The 18,873-nt window shown below is 37.2% G+C and overlaps 2 protein-coding genes across 2 annotated transcripts; both read right to left on the minus strand.

Annotated features, from left to right (window-relative positions):
• Positions 1-250: 250 nt before the first annotated feature.
• Positions 251-8,507, minus strand: LOC141335442 (endoplasmic reticulum chaperone BiP-like). The gene is made up of 9 exons (XM_073840911.1): positions 8,427-8,507; positions 6,806-6,969; positions 6,357-6,588; positions 6,130-6,267; positions 5,071-5,183; positions 4,575-4,965; positions 4,242-4,479; positions 3,961-4,128; positions 251-2,502 (listed from the first exon to the last, which is right to left on the minus strand). Exons 2-9 carry the CDS (start codon positions 6,919-6,921, stop codon positions 1,949-1,951), a joined length of 1,950 nt encoding a protein of 649 aa, XP_073697012.1. The 5' UTR covers positions 6,922-6,969; positions 8,427-8,507; the 3' UTR covers positions 251-1,948.
• Positions 8,508-11,944: 3,437 nt separating this feature from the next.
• Positions 11,945-18,243, minus strand: LOC141335443 (endoplasmic reticulum chaperone BiP-like). The gene is made up of 9 exons (XM_073840912.1): positions 18,165-18,243; positions 18,044-18,092; positions 16,472-16,703; positions 16,257-16,394; positions 16,054-16,166; positions 14,991-15,381; positions 13,958-14,195; positions 13,686-13,853; positions 11,945-12,501 (listed from the first exon to the last, which is right to left on the minus strand). Exons 1-9 carry the CDS (start codon positions 18,241-18,243, stop codon positions 11,945-11,947), a joined length of 1,965 nt encoding a protein of 654 aa, XP_073697013.1.
• Positions 18,244-18,873: the final 630 nt, after the last annotated feature.

Genomic DNA, 18,873 nt, shown 5'->3' on the forward strand with positions numbered 1-18,873 from the left:
ATGTTTATGTATTCATATGTATTATGTTTCATTTATTTTTTTAAAGCACTCTATCAATCACCCAAATGCATGAGTTATTTAACAAAAATTAACTGATTAGATTTATGCATAGATTTTATTTTAGTTTACGATTTTGTGTTTTCTATTTGACTACAGCAGACAGTTTAGTAGGTTTCAAAGAAAGACAATCTTACTGTATTTTGAAATTTTTTATTCTCATTTTAGTCAACCCAGTATTATAAAACAAATGCCATTCAAGCTGACAAGCAGTCATCTGTAATAAAGCAAGGTAGCACTGAGGCAAATAGAAAAATATACATATTACTACATAAAATAATATTCCTTGATTTCTTAAAACTTTTGCAAACATAAAACTGTTAAATAAAATAAAAACATATAAACGATAGGACAATTACAATAGACAAAATATTTAAAAGTTTTAAATAAATAGTTTTAAATACTGCAGCAATTCAATAATCAAATATAAAAATAAAATACAGTATAGTCTTCACTGTATGAACTACATATGAATCGATTAGTAATAAAAGATTCCAAAGTGATTCAGTGAGGAGACAAAGTGAAAGGGTACAAGAACTGAGCCCTGAGGCACCCCAATAGCGAGATATTGCGACTAGTACACCTCACCCTTACAAAATACTTTGAAGAACCTATCTCAAAACCACTCAGAGTCAAACCACTGGAGAATATATGCAGTGTTGGGGAAAGTTACTTGTAAAAGTAATGCATTACAATATTGGGTTACTCCCTAAAAAGTAACTTTTGATGGAAAGTAATGCGTTATGTTACTTTTGCGTTACTTTTTAAATCTGGGCAGGGCTCGCTTGTTTTTTCTTAATATAAAAAGTTTTATTTTTGTCAAATGTAAAAGCCTTTTCACACCAAAAGCCTCAGGCTTAGAGAAAAGTAAATTGATGTCTGTACAGTAGACCAAAAAAAACAAAATGTCAACACTACAGCAATAAAAAAGGAAAGTCATTTTTGCTTATTAGTACGGATGAATTGGATCATCGAAGGTCGGCAGCAAAGACATCAGTTAACAAAATGGGATTAAATAAATAAAGGCTATTTGTATTATCTAACATATTTAATTATTACAGTTTGCCTTGAATTTCACTGTTTTTATCGTTTTGAAGGACACTGTATCTGTTTTTTTAGTGAGTGAGATGAATGAATGCATGTACTAAAGGAACATCTTACTCGCAATTTCTCTCAACATGGGGACAGGAGAGCTTTTAATCAATAAATGGGGAGAAAAGTAACTGGTGTTACTTATTTGAAAAAGTAACTCAGATATTTTCTTGTCAATTAAAAAGTAATGCGTTACTTTACTAGTTCCTTAGAAAAAGTCATATTATTACGTAACGTGCATTACTTGTATTACGTTACCCCCAACACTGGATATATGTACACCGTAGCCGCTTTTAGAGAGTAGGGTTGTGACGATGAGTAAATTTCCCCACCGGTTAATCGGCACGTGACAACACCGGTAATACCGGTATCACCGTGGGGGTGGGGGTTTGCTCTTTTTTCTGCTTTTAAATAGCTTATAAATGCGTGCGTATTATACTTTCACTTTCAGTTTTGCGAAACATGCTTAACTTTTACGCTGTTTATTATATGTACGCGCGAGCTCCTCACGTGATAAATGAAATATGACGCATTGCAGCTATGTTCAGTTTTTAATTATATTGCATGCTCTCGTCTTAAGTTAATTATTTACAATGATATTTTCCATTCAATTCAGATAAATATTTAATAAATAACGAATACTTAAAAAAAAAAAAAAAAAGTGGAGACGGTGTCACGGTGGAAAAGTGATGTCACCGGTGTTGCGTCTTAAAACCGGTAACACCGTCAACACCGTCTATCGTGGCAAGCCTATTAGAGAGAAGGGTGTTAACATTACTAGAAAGAGGGTCTGAATTATTTACAACTCGACTTTATCGCCCTTCTCTGGCGATGGGCCGTCTGTGCTGCCGTAAAGCTTGCTTACGATGGGCTGCACGACTTCCTCCAGCTCTTTCTTCTTGGCCTGGAAGTCCTCAAGATCTGCCTCCTGATGAGACTCCAGCCACTCAGTCTTCTCTTCGATGGCCTTCTCGATGGCCTCCTTGTCTTCAGATGACAGTTTGCCGCCCAGCTTCTCTTTGTCTCCGATCTGGTTCTTCAGGGAGTAAGCGTAGCTCTCCAGTTCATTCCGGGCATCAATGCGCTCCTTCAGCTTCTTGTCTTCCTCTGCGAATCGCTCAGCCTCGGTCACCATGCGCTCGATGTCTTCGGGTGTCAGTCGGTTCTGGTCGTTGGTGATGGTGATCTTGTTCTTGTTGCCAGTGCCCTTGTCTTCAGCCGTGACGCTCAGGATGGCGTTTACATCGACTTCGAAGGTGACTTCGATCTGAGGGACGCCGCGGGGAGCCGGAGGGATGCCGGTCAGGTCAAAGGTGCCCAGGAGGTGGTTATCCTTGGTCAGTGGACGCTCACCTGGAAACATGAAGATTAAAGAGGAGTGAAAAAAATTTTAACGGCTTGTGATGAAGCAAAAACAAAAAGGGTTTCTTTAAGTGGAGACACTGCAGGCAAAAATGCTGTTTTTTCATGCACCTATAAAGTTTGAGATGTTGTGCTTTTTGGTTTTTCATAGTGTTTTTTCAGACTAGTTGAAAGAAAACATCCGATAAACACTGGTAAGTCTTTCTCTTATAGCACTTTATCTATTTGTGTCAATAGATTTCAATTACAATCCATATTTTAAAGGCCATTTTCTAAAAATGAGTTGTTTCTCCTACACTGAGCCATAGTTCTCCACTTCAGTAACACTTACACACACCAAACTTTACATTTTTATTGCTGACTATATTCTGAAGGTTTTTACAGAGGGATTTGTTCATATATAATTTGCTTGATTTTATATATTTTATTCCCCAAAAACAGGTAAAAATATATAGTTTCCTGGCTGTTCTAAGTTTTTTTTTTTTTTTTGACGAAATGAGATTCTGTAAAAATGTTTGACTCTAATGTCAAAAAAATTAAACAAGAATTTTTAAACTGACTTCATCCAGTGTTTTGTACAAGAAATAAGTGCTAATTTGCAAACATTACATTTAATAATATCTAATTTGCATATTTAAACCTAACATTTTTGAAAACTTGTAATGCAAAAAATGTTTGCAATTATCAATGTAATCAATCAACTGAGTAAGTAAGGTAATAACTATTAGTTTTTTTTTTTTACCCTATTCACCTGCAGTGTCTCGCTTTAACCTCTTAACTCTCACTTAAGTTTACTTCACTATTTTAAAAATAAATCCTAATCTAATCAAGACCAACTATATATCGTTGGAAGGGTCTAAGATTCCAAAATAGGTATTTTTTGTGTAGTTTTGTGTTGCAAATTATATAGGAAAAGTAATAGCTTAATTTATGACAAGAGTGCACCTAAAAAAAATCTACTTTGTTGCATTTTTCCCTAAATCATAAGAAATCAGTTGAAAATGTAAAACCTCAAAATTCATCCTTTGAAAACCATTTTAAAATCAGACATTGCATTACCACGGAAAATGTACATCAAAATCATATTACAAAATAGATGCACTGGATAGTTAATTTTCATGACAGTTAAAGGGTTAAAGGTATCTCCATAAAAAAAAAACAAAAAAAAAACAGATAAATTATATTGTTCCGTTCATTTGGAATAGTAATAATAATCGACAAATTGAATAAAATATTAAATATAGAAAATGCAAAAAAACTCTAAAAGTTTGATTTATTGATATTGAGTTAAATAAAAAAATATATACAAGTATAATATAAATATATGTAAAATATACATATTAAATAAATATTTACATATTAAAAAAACTTGAACTGAGCTGAATAAAAATGGGATCATAAATGTAATTGAGTAAAATGAAGTAAACTGAGATTTTGACTGTTTATTACCTTCATAAACCTTGATGGTCACAGTTGGCTGGTTGTCGGAAGCGGTGGAGAAGATCTGGGATTTCTTGGTGGGCACAACGGTGTTCCTGGAAATGAGTTTGGTCATCACTCCTCCAACCGTCTCAATGCCCAGGGTCAACGAACAAACGTCCAGAATCACCATCTTACCTGTTTTATACATTTCAGTCATTAAGCCTCTGGCAAGAGACCTAGCAAGTTAAACAAGAACATATTGCCCAATTCTAGACCTGTCATTTATTAAAGGTTGCAGATGGACTCACCGGTTTGCTCTTCTCCTGACAGGACTCCAGCCTGAACAGCAGCTCCGTAAGCCACGGCCTCATCGGGGTTGATTCCTCTGGACGGCTCCTTACCGTTGAAGAACTCCTTCACCAGCTGCTGGATCTTGGGAATACGAGTGGAGCCGCCGACCAGGACGATCTCATCGATGTCAGACTTCTTCAGGTCAGAGTCTTCCAGAACCTTCTGCACTGGTTTCATGGTGGAGCGGAACAAGTCCTGCGAGGAAAATGCAAGACATTGGTTATTTTCAAAGCGTTTATTTCAGTTGTAGTTTTGATAAGGTTTCATTGGTAAAGCAAAGTTTCTCTTACCATGTTGAGCTCCTCAAACTTGGCGCGGGTCAGCGTCTCAGAGAAGTCTTCACCCTCGAAGAAGGACTCGATCTCGATGCGGGCCTGATGTTGAGCAGACAGCGCTCTCTTGGCCTTCTCCACCTCACGACGCAGTTTCTGCACGGCACGGTTGTCCTTGTGCACGTCTTTGCCGGTCTTCTTCTTGAAGAGCTTGATGAAGTGCTCCATGACGCGCTGATCGAAGTCTTCGCCACCCAGGTGAGTGTCTCCATTGGTGGCCACCACCTCGAAGACGCCGTTATCGATGGTCAGCAGAGAAACGTCAAAGGTGCCGCCGCCGAGATCAAACACCAGGATGTTCTTCTCACCGTCTTTCTTGTCCAGACCGTAAGCGATGGCAGCGGCGGTTCTGAGGAGAGCAACAAGATGTTCATCAGGGTTATTGGTCAACAAAAGAACAAGATACCTTTGAGAAAGCAACCTGTTTGAAACATAGGAGTAATTCAATGCTTACGGCTCATTGATGATTCTCATGACGTTCAGACCGGCGATGGTTCCCGCATCTTTGGTGGCCTGGCGCTGGGCGTCATTGAAATAAGCGGGAACAGTGACCACAGCATGTGTGACCTTTAGAAGAGCAGAAACGGGTCAGATGCTGAGATTACAGTGCCTTGCAAAAGTATTCATACCCCTTTATTTTTTTCACATTTTGTTTTGTTGCAGCATTATGTTTAAAAAAATGTTTTTTTTTCCACATCAATCTACACCTCATACACCATAATGGCAAAGCACAAAACAGGTTTGTAACAACTTTGCAAATTTATTAGAAATAAAAAACTGAAAAGATCACGTTGCATAAGTATTTTCTGGGACACTCAACATTTATCTCAGGAGCATTCATATCGCTTCTAGATGTTCCTACACTTGGAGTGGAGTTAAACTGTGGCAAATTCATTTGAATGAGTCTGATTTAGAAAGACACACACCTCTCAGAAAAGGTCTAACAGCTGAAAATGCAGATCAGAGCAAAAACCAAGATAACTGCCTGTAGAGCTCAGTGACAGACTTGCGTTAAGGCGATGATCTAGAGAAGAGTTCAGAAACAAATCTGCTGCATTGAAGGTTGACAGAAGCATTCTCCATAATGGAAGACGACTGGAACAACTAGGACTCTAGAAAATGTCCAAGCTGACAGAGATGGAGAGGTGAAAAGGTGAGGCAAAGAATGGCAGATAATTGCCAAATGCAGATGTGCAAAGATGCTCACATCAGACCCAAAAACACTTGAGGCTGTAAATGTGCTTCAACTATGGACTGAGTTAAGGGTATGAATACTTATGCAATGTACTTACTTCAGTGTTTTATTTTTAATAAATGTGTAAAATTAGCAAATCTGGTTTTTGCTTTGTCATTATTATGGTGTATCGAGTGTAAATTGATGTGGGGGAAAACTAATTTAAAGCAGTTTAACATAATGCTGCAACAAAACAAAATGTGACAAAAATGAAGGGGCATGAATACATTTGCAAGGCACTGTAGATGTTTTCTTGGTGTTGAAGAGTCAAAGCTTTACCTTCTCTCCCAGGTAGGCCTCCGCAGTCTCCTTCATTTTAGTCAGAACCATAGCAGAGATTTCCTCAGGGGTGAAAGTCTTCATCTGACCTGATCCGATGTCCAGCTGGATGTGAGGCTTCTTGTTCTTCTCAATAACCTGGAAGAGATGCAGCCGGTGTTAAGCATTTATTATCCATTGAAGACAAAGATATGCAGCACTGACAATTCAAATACAGATGTGTGTACCTTAAAAGGCAGGTATTTAATATCCTGTTGCACAGTTGAGTCATCCCATGTGCGGCCGATCAACCTCTTGGCGTCAAAGACGGTGTTTTCAGGGTTAGAGGTCAGCTGGTTCTTCGCTGCGTCTCCAATGAGACGCTCACCTTCGGAGGTGAAGGCCATGTATGATGGAGTGATGCGGTTTCCCTGGTCATTAGCGATGATCTCCACACGGCCGTTCTTGAACACTCCAACACTGGAACAAAAATTAAATAAGAACACAAATAATGTTCAATTCAAAATCATACTATAGAAATGTTTTAAACCTTAGACACATAAATAAACAAATGGAAATAAAGATATATTCATGTATATATAAAATTAAATATATATATAATCAAAATAAATATATAAATAAATTATAAAAACACACATTTTAATGACCCTGTATATGAATCCTAACTCATTCTCACCATGAGTAGGTCGTCCCGAGGTCTATTCCAATCACTGTCCCAACACTTTCCTTCTTGTCGTCCTCTTCGGCAAACACACTGCCGGCCACCAGCAGGAACAGGCAAAGCAATCGCATTTTGATGTTGATCTTGTGTCAAATCTACACTGATTTCTGTAAAGAGTACTTTAAAAAATAAAGATCACATGTCAGGACAGGTATAAAATGAAGCACATGTCAATGCATCTTCATGCAAAAACTAATTACCTGTTTTTTGTGTTTTAGATAGTTTAACCATAAACGGTATTCAATGCATTGAGTTCAGCTGCAAATGCATTACAAGTTTTTTTTTTTTTTTTTTTTTACATATAATTAATATTTTTATTTTAAATAAAAAGAATTTGAGTATAGGTCAAATCATAAAAACAAAAAGTGTAATACCGCTTTAAATTTTTTTTTTTTTTTTAAAGTGTAAAAGTTGTGTTTAATTTAATTGCATTATTGTTTTTGTTTTTCAGAGCAAAAAATAAATGTCATACATTTTTCCCCAATTTACAGCATACACCCACTAAAACGTCATTCAGTGTAACATATCAGGCATATTTACAACAAAAATCAATTTATGACATTAAAAGATGATTTACTTTCACCCCAAATACTAATTAGTTTTGAAAGAATGTTTCAGTAAGAATTTCACTGCAAAAAATGATTTTCTTACTTAGATTTTTTGTCTTGTTTCCAGCCAAAATATCTAAAAATTCTTAAATCAAAGAAGGATTTTCTAGACGAGTAAAAATTATTGTCTTGTTTTTAGAAAAAAATAATTCAAAATTAGGTGTTTTTGCTTGAAACAAGCAAAATAATCTGCCAATGGGGTAAGAAAAATAATCTTGTTTTCTGTTTGAAAAAAGATTTTTTTCTTGCCTCATTGGCAGATTATTTTGCTTGTTCTAACCAAAAAAAATCACTTCATTTTGGTTTGTTTTTCTGAAAACAAGAAAATAATTTTTACTCATCTAGAAAATCCATCTTGGTTTAAGAATTGTCAGATATTTTGGCTGGAAACAAGACAGAAAATCTAAGCAAGAAAAGCATTTTTTGCAGTGTTGTGACTCATTTAAAACACAATAAAATTGAATATGCTCTCTTATTCTTTTATATATTTTCAAGTCAGAATAAGCATGTTGTTTGAATTTTTATATATATATACACTGTTACACTGAATGATAATGTAACATTATTTCAACCAAAGTTTGACATTTTATTCTCCAAAACCTTAAAAGTAGACACTTTACTTACATTGAATGTGTTTTCTATGGACATAAAATCACTTTTGTAAATTTCTTAACGTCGTTGACCCATATGCAAAACATTTAGTTTAATTAAAACTTAAACCTTGTATAAGATTAAAAAAAAAAAATTCTTACCATTTTTCTTACTATCTTGAACATTACAACGCAAATAAGACACTTTTTTATTGCATTTACATACACGTTCTATTATATTTACGTATATATTTTTAATATACCAACTTAAGCAACTGTTTCTCTCAACAGTTATAACAGGTTAATGTTATCTTTGAAGTTTTTGCAATATAAATCAATTAAATTAAGAGTTTAAAGGAGATATAGCCTAATTCTTACCTGATGTGATCTGAACTGTAGAAATACGCAGTAATCTCAAAGGCGTGGGTCTCTCTCGTGTCTTTCTCTCTTCTGTCTGTGTTTCTCATGTTTTCTCTCATGGAGATGCGCTCTCCTGTATTTAAGCCGGTCTCCGCTTCTATTCTCACTCGTGAAGCTTCGCCATTCGTCGGAGAGCGGCTCGGTGGTGGCCGCTGATTGGCCGAGCGCCGCACCCTGATTGATTCTGATTTGCACACGCGCTTCTATCAGACGAGGCGTAGTCTTAACTATTTCATTGGTTTGCATCAGTTAGGGCTTTTTATGATATTAAATTAAATATCGAAATTGACAACCCCATCATAATCTGGCTAAAAAATAATCAAATTAGTGGTAGAACCCACTTTTAAGATTTATATAAATAAGCTTTCCAATGCTGTATGGTTTGTTAGGATAGGACAATGTTTGGCCAAGATGCAACGATTTGAAAATCTGCAATCTGAGAGTGCAAAAAGGCAAAATATTGAGAAAATCGCCTTTTAAAGTTGTTCAAATGAAGTTCTTAGCAATGCATATTACTAATCAAAAATTAAGTTTTGAAATATTTATGGTAGGAAATTTACAAAATATCTTCATGGAACATTATCTTTACTTAATATCCTAATGATTTTTGGCGTTAAAAAATAAAAATTGATAATTTTGACCCATATAATGTATTGTTGGCTATTGCTACAAATATACCCGTGCTACTTAAGACAGGTTTTGTGGTCACAATTGGGTCACAAATTAGGTCACAATTGGGAATATACCCTCTCATAACAATTCAATAAAGGCCATTAAATAAATAGTAATAAACAGACCTTCCACTACAAAGCCCTAAAATATCAGGAGCTGACGGCCAGTTGGTGTTAGAGCTTACTGCACAAACCAAAACGTGTCAGACTGAAAATAAAAACTTTGCCAGACCAAACTTGATAATTAAAACACAAAAAGTAAAAAACTAAAACAATGGACAGATGCAATTTAATCATTGGACATTTAATCAAAACACTCTTTTGAAAAGGTTTAGATATTACATATCCCTTTTTAATAGCAGGTGACTCTTCTCACTGCTTTACTTACTTGGATTTGTCTTGTTTCCAGCTAAAATATCTCTCTCTCTCTCTCTATATATATCAATTTTCTAGACGAGTAAAATTTTGTGTCAAAATTAATGCATTTTTGCTTGAAAGAAGCAAAATAATCTGCCAATTGGCTTAAAACTCACTTAATCTTGACTTGTTTTTTCTGACAACAAGACAATAATTTTTACTCATCTAGAAAATCCTTCTTGATTTAAGAATTTTTAGATATTTTGGCTGGAAACAGGACAAAAAATCTAAGTAAGAAAAGCATTTTTTGCAGTGCTTCTTTTCAAAATTAAGTGTTTTCTCAATTGTCTTTTGAGGAAAATTTAATATTGTGTATATAAGCAACTGTCTGTACATTATTACATGTACTAATACTTAAATTAATAAATCAACTGTATTGTTTTGTCTCATTATACATAAATGTTTGTCTGCAGAATGACAGTTACTATACTATTCAGGTCACAATCTTAATTTACTGATAAAGTGCCAAAAATTAACCTCTGAGGTTCAATTGAGAATCAGATGGGTGGTATGTGCCAAATGCATGCATGATTATACTGTGACTCATTAGCAGACCATGAGCAAAACTGCATGCAAACAACAAATGACTGGCTGTCATGTAATGATGCAACAATAGGGAACAATCTGGCAACGTTTTTCAGTGTGATTAAATTTTGAATTGAAATGACAACTGTATGACTGCATTATAAATGTAAAGTAAAATGGTTTGATTTTCTGAAATATTGACCAATTAACTTATTGATCAGCTTAAGTTTCTAAACTGATTTGGAATATTTCAGTATAGATTCAGAATAGTGTTACCAACAGAGCTAATGAATTACAGGTGAGGTAACTATACTACCATCATGCCATTGGATATTAGTGTGCAGAAGTAATTCTGATTTTCAGCCACTGGTGTCTGGTAAAATTTTATTTCAATCTAGATTTTTGTTTTTGTTTTTTTACAATAAAATATTCCCATGGACAATGCAACAGAGAAGCATGGGAAAATGTTTCTTGTTGAAGGTCACAAATGCGATAAGGTTGCCAATATATATATATTTATATATACATTTATTTTTCTGGTCAAGCACACTGGGTAAAAGCCCCCAGTGAAACTTCAAACACACCCTTATAGAGACAATATGGTACAGTAACCAACAATGCAATGGCTCATTTAGTTTAATTCACATTCATTTGTATATAAATTTCACAACACGTTTTGTTTCTGAACAGCTTTACAGAAAATGCATGTTTTTTTCGAAATATAGTAAATATTATAGTATTTACAAATACCATATATGCATTAAGCAAACTTTAAAACAATGCATTAAACATTTTAAAATGAATAGCCATCATTATGTATCTGGAGTCCTCGTGGTGAAAGCTCATTTTTTGATTTAATGTCCGTGTTATTTACATTTAACCATACTTTATTGTTTGTATCTGAAAAAGAGACGGTCCCTAAATCAAGCATGAATAAGAAGCTAAGAAATGCGTAAGCATCATGTTTTTAAAGGGGTCATCGGATGCAAAACTAACTTTTCCATGTTGTTTGAACATTAATGTGTGTTGGCAGTTTGTGTACACAACCACCCTACAATGATAAAAAAATCCACCCAGTGGTATTTTTTTAATCTTTAAAAGTAATATCCCCTTTTTAAAATCAGCTCATTCTCAGCTTCTTGTGGGTGTGGCGACACACAGACAGAGGCCCCTCCCACGATAGTTGATTGACATGAGTGCCTTACCTTAGCCCCGCCCTCACCGAGCTGAAACATCTGACTCCGATCGCCATTGTGTGACTCAGGTGCAGAGGAAGACTCTGATTGAGCGATTGAGGTGTTCTGTTGTTGGATGTAATAATGAACATAGTAGTCGTCGTTTACTCCCGACATCTGAGCCGCTGAAGACGCAGAGGTTTAACGTTACTTCCGGTTTCAAAAGGAAAGCGCCAATCCCGATCTACATACGAGTCTATGTTTGTGCGAATCATTCGTGAGGCAGCTTCACCCACAGCAGAAGTGAGGATAAGGGTTTTTTTATGCATCTTTGCAAATGGCAATTCTTAGTAATGTGCTTGTTGGAAAGTTTCACGGCTAAATGCGGTTAAAGTAAACATAGCGACTCATCATCCCAGGCAGAGAGGGGCGGGGCAAGCAGAGCTCATTTGCATTTAAAGGGACCAGGCAATAAAGTTAGTTGAGTTTTTGCAGAGCTGATTTTGACAAGGTAAAAGTTTTTTTACACTACTATTGAGAATTTTTAATCAAAGTATATTAGAGACTTTTCATTAAGACCCTAAAGAATCATATGAACTTGTGGAAAATGGGCATCCGATGACCCCTTTAAGGTGGAATGGAGAGTGTCAATAAGAAGCTGCGAATAAGAAGCTGAATTCAGCATTGTCTACAACTCGTCCTTTCTGTCTTCGTCTTCGGGCGGTGGGCCGCCTGTGTTGGCATATAGCTTGCTTATGATGGGTTGCATTACTTCCTCCAGCTCTTTCTTCTTGGCCTGGAAGTCCTCAAGATCTGCCTCCTGATGAGACTCCAGCCACTCAGTCTTCTCCTTGATGGCCTTCTCGATAGCCTCCTTGTCATCGGATGCCAGTTTGCCGCCCAGCTTCTCTTTGTCCCCGATCTGGTTCTTCAGGGAGTAGGTGTAGTACTCCAGCTCGTTGCGGGCGTCGATGCGCTCCTTCAGCTTCTTGTCCTCTTTGGCGAAGCGCTCAGCCTCGTTCACCATGCGCTCGATGTCTTCGGGTGTCAGCCGGTTCTGTTTATTGGTGATGGTGATATTATTCTTTTTGCCCGTGCCCTTGTCCTCAGCGGTGACGCGCATGATGCTGTTGACATCGATCTGGAAGGTGACCTCGATCACAGGGACGCCGCGGGGAGCCGGAGGGATGCCGGTCAGGCCAAAGGTGCCCAGAAGGTTGTTATCCTTGGTCAGTGGACGCTCACCTGAAAAAGATGCAGAAAAAGAGAGAGAACAGATTCTACTCTGAAAGTTTTCACTGCTACAGCCATAACAGATTTAGTTTAACTGTAGAACAGCCATAGTTCAGAGATCCTCAGATCCTCGAAGATCTAACCCTAATCACACCTGAGCATGATAATCAATGTCTTCAGGATCATTAGAAAATCACAGGTAGGTTTGATCATGGTTGGAGCTTAACTCTGGAGGAAAGTGCACTGTAAAAAAAAAATCTGTACAATTTAGGTTTTAACTTTTAACTTTTACATTTCAATACTGTAGTTTCGTTAATTGATATAATGTTAATATACCAACCTATTGAAGTACTGACATCTGTTTTGTACCCCTGCAATACACTGATAACCACCAAAAGCAGCTGGTGATGAGAGAATCACATGATGAACCAAAACCCATCACAAACAGCTTTTAAATACTAACGTATATGGAAGGGGCACAGTGTCATTCCCACAAACACTAAACACTAAAATAATGCATTAAACATGAATATAACAACATTAGATGTAACATACAACTCTAATTTACAAAACTGATAAGAACTAAGAAAAAAAAAAGTTATTTCAACAACAAAAAAAAACATCAAATTTGAAATGTAATGTTTGTAATATCAATTCACTGTAGATTTTATGTTCTTTTTCACTTCTGATGCAATGTCCAATACAGTTTTTCACTGCTTATATAATGGGAACAGCATTTTTACAGTCTTTTACCGTTAAAGTCACAGTCATTTTCTACAGTGCGGATCTCGAGAGCCAGATTTGAGGATCCCTGGCAAAGTTTTAAGGATGCAGATATTACACCATTGATAGGCAAGTCATTATTTAAAATGATTTCTCTGGATTTACAAATCCTTGGGAACTTCTGAGATAATGTAAGTACACAACTGCATGAAATAGATGACACTGTGCATATATTTCTTTTTGGATATTTCATTATGAAAATCTTACAAATTGTGCCCTTAAAGGTGACCAAAATTTTCCAGAAAAAGGATTAAAATTAAGCAAAACATGAAAATGTGAGGAAAATAAATTGATGATTCTTTAATGTATCTTCAATCAAAACTGTGTCTGTTTCAAGCAAATAATGGCTTAAAAAGAAGCAAAACAAACAAACAAACAATTCATATTAATAATTAAAAAAGAAAGTTGCTTACCTTCATAAACCCTGATGGCCACAGTTGGCTGGTTGTCAGTCGTGGTGGTGAAGGTCTGAGATTTCTTAACAGGCACGGGGGTATTCCTGGAAATGAGTTTGCTCATCACTCCTCCGATCGTTTCAATGCCCAGGGTCAAAGGGCAAACGTCCAAAACCACCAGGTCACCTGGTAAAGATATTCCAGCCATTAAGCATCTCCCAAGAAACTTGGTGTGATAATACAGCCCAGCCCTAGAGGTGTTCATCATCAGAGGTTGCAGACAGACTCACCGGTGTCATCTTCTCCTGACATGACTCCAGCCTGAACAGCAGCTCCGTAAGCCACGGCCTCATCAGGGTTGATTCCTTTGGACAGCTCCTTGCCGTTAAAGAAATCCTTCAACAGCTGCTGGATCTTGGGAATACGAGTGGAGCCACCGACCAGGACGATCTCGTCGATGTCAGACTTCTTCAGGTCACAGTCTTCCAGAACCTTCTGCACTGGTTTCAGGGTGGAGCGGAACAAGTCCTGTGAGGAGAAAATGACAAAACGTGGTTATTTTCTATGCATTCAACAGATACAGGCACAATCACTTGTTGGCACTATAAGAGGGGCAAACTGACTGTGCAGACCAAACCGCAAGTCGTAGAGTCTTGAAAATTGGAGGGATGGTAGTACTCACACCACCAACAACATCACCAAGTCTCGCCCCAATTGGCCTGAAGATGGAGCTACAGTGCTCAAAAGTACAAAATTGCTCATAACTCCTAAACAGTCACTCGCAGGCTCAAGTGTCTAATGTCGTTGGAATCCTTGCCTCTAAATTTTTGTGTAAAACCTAGTTTTGTGAACTAGTCCAAGGTTTTGACCTGATTGGAACCAAACAAGTGCAGAAAGATTCTCTGGTGAGGGAATTTCAATAATTATCAAAAAAAGTCTAACTTTCGACTTGCTGTCGCAAAAGGACGCATTTAGTAAAATGCCTATAACTCTTGAATGGAATGAGATATCCTTGCCAAACTAAGAACATTTATGTAAGAGCTCAATCTGAGGTGGCAGGACAAAAATCACAGAGCTTGGCCAATTGGTGTCACTATATATTTACATATAACCACTATAATAAAAGTAAATTAATACAAAATAAAAATGAATAAAATCTAAATAGATAAGAAAAAATAACTCCAACTAAAAGGAAATTTATCCCCAATATTTATATTTTCAAATTTCATCAGTTTTATTCAAAAAAATGCAAATATTTTATTAATACTATAAATAAATTGTAGTTTTGTTAAAGTTTCATTGGTAAAGCCAAGCTTCTCTTACAATGTTGAGCTCCTCAAACTTGGCGCGGGTCAGCGTCTCGGAGAAGTCTTCACTCCTGAAAAAGTACTCGATCTCGATGCGGGCCTGATGCTGGGTGGACAGCATTCTCTTGGCCTTCTCCACCTCACGACGCAGTTTCTGCACGGCACGGTTGTCCTTGCGCACATCCATTCCGGTTTTACTCTTGTAGAGCTTGATGAAGTGCTCCATGACACGCTGATCAAAGTCTTCACCGCCCAGGTGAGTGTCTCCATTGGTGGCCTTTACCTCGAAGACGCCGTTATCGATGGTCAGCAGGGAAACGTCAAAGGTGCCGCCACCGAGATCAAACACCAGGATGTTCTTCTCACCGTCCATCTTGTCCAGACCATAAGCGATGGCAGCGGCGGTTCTGAGGAGAGCAACAAAATGTTCATCAGGGTTATAATTAACCAAAACCATAAAGAGGGTAAAAAGTGGGTGGTTTTTTAATCATTGTAGGGTCGTTTGTTCACATACTGCCAACCAGTGTTGGAGGTAGCGTATTACAAGTAACGCAAGTTACATAATAATATTCCTTTTTCCAAGTAACTAGTAAAGTAAATAATTTTCCCCCCATTTATTGATTAAAAGGCTCTCCTGTCCCCATGTTGATAGAAATTGTGAATAAAATGTTATAAAGAGTTGACATTTTCTTCTGCGGTCTACTGTACAGACGTGAATTTACTTTTCTCTAAGCCTGAGGCTTTTGGTGTAAAAGGTTTTTACACACAACACATTACTTTCCATAAAAAGTAACTAAGTTATGTAATTAGTTACTTTTTTTAGGGAGTAACTCAATATTGTAATGCGTTACTTTTAAAAGTATCTTCCCCAACACTGCTGCCAACACACATTTATGTCCAAACACCATGTAAAGGTAATTTAATAGCAGTCAATATAAAAATTAAATCTATTTCAAATTATAAATAAAAGCTATAATAGCATATCAATCATACTAAAATAACACTGATGTCAATTTAAACAAACACCAAGACAAAAACAACCCATTTTCATAAGAACGCAGAAGTAATTCAATGCTTACGGCTCATTGATGATCCTTATGACGTTCAGACCGGCGATGGTTCCTGCATCTTTGGTGGCCTGGCGCTGGGCGTCATTGAAATAAGCGGGCACAGTGACCACAGCATGTGTGACCTTTAGAAGAGCAGAAACGGATCAGACGTTGAGTTTTACTGCAATGCAACTGAGTTTGATGTTTTGTTTGTGCTGGAGTCAAAACTTTACTTTCTTTCCCAGGTAGGCCTCCGCAGTCTCCTTCATTTTAGTCAGAACCATAGCAGAGATTTCCTCAGGGGTGAAAGACTTAGACTGACCTGATCCGATGTCCAGCTGGATGTGAGGCTTGTTCTTCTTCTCAATAACCTGGAAGAGATGCAACAGGTGTTTAGCGTTTGTTCCCCACTGAAGTCACATGCATGTATAGTTCACATGCAACGTACCTTAAAAGGCAGGTATTTAATGTCCTGTTGCACAGTTGAATCATCCCATGTGCGGCCGATCAACCTCTTGGCGTCAAAAACGGTATTTTCGGGGTTAGAGGTCAGCTGGTTCTTCGCAGCATCTCCAATGAGACGCTGACCTTCGGTGGTGAAAGCCACGTATGATGGAGTGATGCGGTTTCCCTGGTCATTAGCGATGATCTCCACACGGCCGTTCTCAAACACTCCAACACTGGAACAAAGTACAAAACAAGTACAAAAATGTGTTTGTCACACTTAATGTTTCAGATCATCAAATAAATTTAAATATGAATCAAAGATAACACAAGTAAACACATCATGCAATTTTTAAATGAAGGGAAAACATAATCCAAACCCACATGGCCCTGTGTGAAAAAGTGTTTGACCCCCCCTGAGTTCAGTTTCTCTAGCCACACCCAGGCCTGATTACTGCCACACCTGTTCACAATCAAGAAATCACCAAAAGATCCTCAAAAGCTATACATCATGTTGAGATCCAAAGAAATTCAGGGACAAATGAGAAAGAAAGTAATTGAGATCTATCAGTCTGGAAAAGGTTATGAAGCCATTTCTAACGCTTTGAGTGAAAACAAGGGACAGTGGTGAACCTTCCCAGGAGTGGCCGCTGACCGAAATTACCCCAAGAGCGCAATGATGACTCATCCAAGAGGTCACAAAAGACCCCACAACAACATCTAAAGAACTGCAGGCCTCTCTTGCCTTAGTTAAGGTCAGTTTCATGACTCCACCATAAGAAAAATACTGGGCAAAAATGGCCTGCATGGCAGAGTTCCAAGACGAAAACCGCTGCCGAGCAAAAAGAACATAAAGGCTCGTCTCAGTTACATCTGATGTAAAAGTAACACAGCATTTCAGAAAAAGAACATCATACCAACAGTAAAATATGGTCTGAGGCTTTTTTGCTGCTTCTGGACCTGGAAGACTTGCTGTGATCAATGGAACTATGAGTTCTGCTGTCTACCAAAAAATCCTGAAGGACTATGTCCGGCCATCTGTTCGTGGCCTCAAGCTGAAGCGAACTTGGGTTCTGCAGCAGGACAATGATCCAAAACACACCAGCAAATCCACCTCTGAATGGCTGAAGATAAACAAAATGAAGACTTTGGAGTGGCCTAGTCAAAGTCCTGACCTGAATCCTATTGAGATGCTGTGGCATGACCTTAAAAAGGCAGTTCATGCTCGAAAACCCTCCAATGTGGCTGAATTACAACAATTCTGCCAAGATCAGTGGGCTAAAATTCCTGCACAGTGCTGTTACAGACTCATTGCAAGTTATCGCAAACGCTTGATTGCAGTTGTTGCTGCTAAGGGTGGCCCAACCAGTTATTACGTTTAGGCAAACACTTTTTCACACAGGGCCATGTGGGTTTGGATTTTTTTGGAAACTTTTTAATATTGTTATTAGACAAACAAAAACAATTTAAAGCAGTATTACACTTATTGTTTTTATGCTTTAACCCTTTTTCATCTTTGTATTTCATATATATATGATCCTGTGAACCCTGTATCTGAATCCAAACTCATTCTCACCATGAATAGGTCGTCCCAAGATCTATTCCAATCACTGTCCCAACAATTTCTTTTCTGTAACTTTCTTGCTTGTAACTTTCCTCCTTGTAACTTTCCTGCTTGTAACTTTCCTTCTTGTCACTTTCCTTCTTGTCATCCTCTGTGAAAAACCACCAGCAGGAAGCACCAGACACCAGCAGAAACAGGCAAAGCAACTGCATTTTGATTTTGATGTTGAGCTTGTGTCAAATGGTCACCGAGTTCTTTTAAAAAAAAGGTCACACGTCAGGACATCTAATAAACATCTATTTGACATCTTCTGTAGACATATTGCAGATGAGCAAACACTAAAAAATACCTCTTGCAGATGTAAATGCAGGCAAACAGATGTATCTGTGATGTACGTGTGCTATCAGGGTAATAGTCTCTTATTGGTTTGATTAGACACGCTTTCCATAAAACAAACAAAACAAGCCCTGCAAATCAATAAAAGAACACATTTTAGACACTTAATATGTAATGGTATTTGATTATGTGAATTGCATTTGATATATTATATTAATACAAAACTGAATTTATTGCATTTACACTATTTTAACCAGCAGGGGTCAACAGCATCAGTCAAAAAATAAAACTGATAGACAATGACAACGAAATAAAATAAATAAATAAATAAAACAAAAGGAAGTGTTTATAATAATAATAATAATAATAATTATATTACAGTTAGAAACAAATCATTGTGTGACAAGGACTGGATGAAGAAAGGTATTTGATCAGTTTCCAGTTGTATTGACAGTAATAGAGGTATTATTTTGTGTTAAATATAATTGAATCTTTTTCAATTTAAC

This window comes from Garra rufa, chromosome 5 (assembly GCF_049309525.1).
Source record: "Garra rufa chromosome 5, GarRuf1.0, whole genome shotgun sequence".
Taxonomy (NCBI): Eukaryota; Metazoa; Chordata; class Actinopteri; order Cypriniformes; family Cyprinidae; genus Garra; species Garra rufa.

What these genes read in the sequence shown, in the direction of transcription:
- LOC141335442 (XM_073840911.1), bottom strand. Translation starts at nt 6,921, where the DNA reads ATGCGATTGCTTTGCCTGTTCCTGCTGGTGGCCGGCAGTGTGTTTGCC. An exon ending in AGGCCTACCTGGGAGAGAAG is followed by an intron (nt 5,184 to 6,129) that starts GTAAAGCTTTGA and finishes GCTCTTCTAAAG; the next exon opens with GTCACACATGCTGTGGTCAC. An exon ending in ATGAGAATCATCAATGAGCC is followed by an intron (nt 4,966 to 5,070) that starts GTAAGCATTGAA and finishes TGCTCTCCTCAG; the next exon opens with AACCGCCGCTGCCATCGCTT.
- LOC141335443 (XM_073840912.1), bottom strand. Translation starts at nt 18,243, where the DNA reads ATGCAGTTGCTTTGCCTGTTTCTGCTGGTGTCTGGTGCTTCCTGCTGG. An exon ending in AGAGGATGACAAGAAGGAAA is followed by an intron (nt 18,093 to 18,164) that starts GTGACAAGAAGG and finishes GTTACAGAAAAG; the next exon opens with AAATTGTTGGGACAGTGATT. An exon ending in CTTGGGACGACCTATTCATG is followed by an intron (nt 16,704 to 18,043) that starts GTGAGAATGAGT and finishes ACTTTGTTCCAG; the next exon opens with TGTTGGAGTGTTTGAGAACG.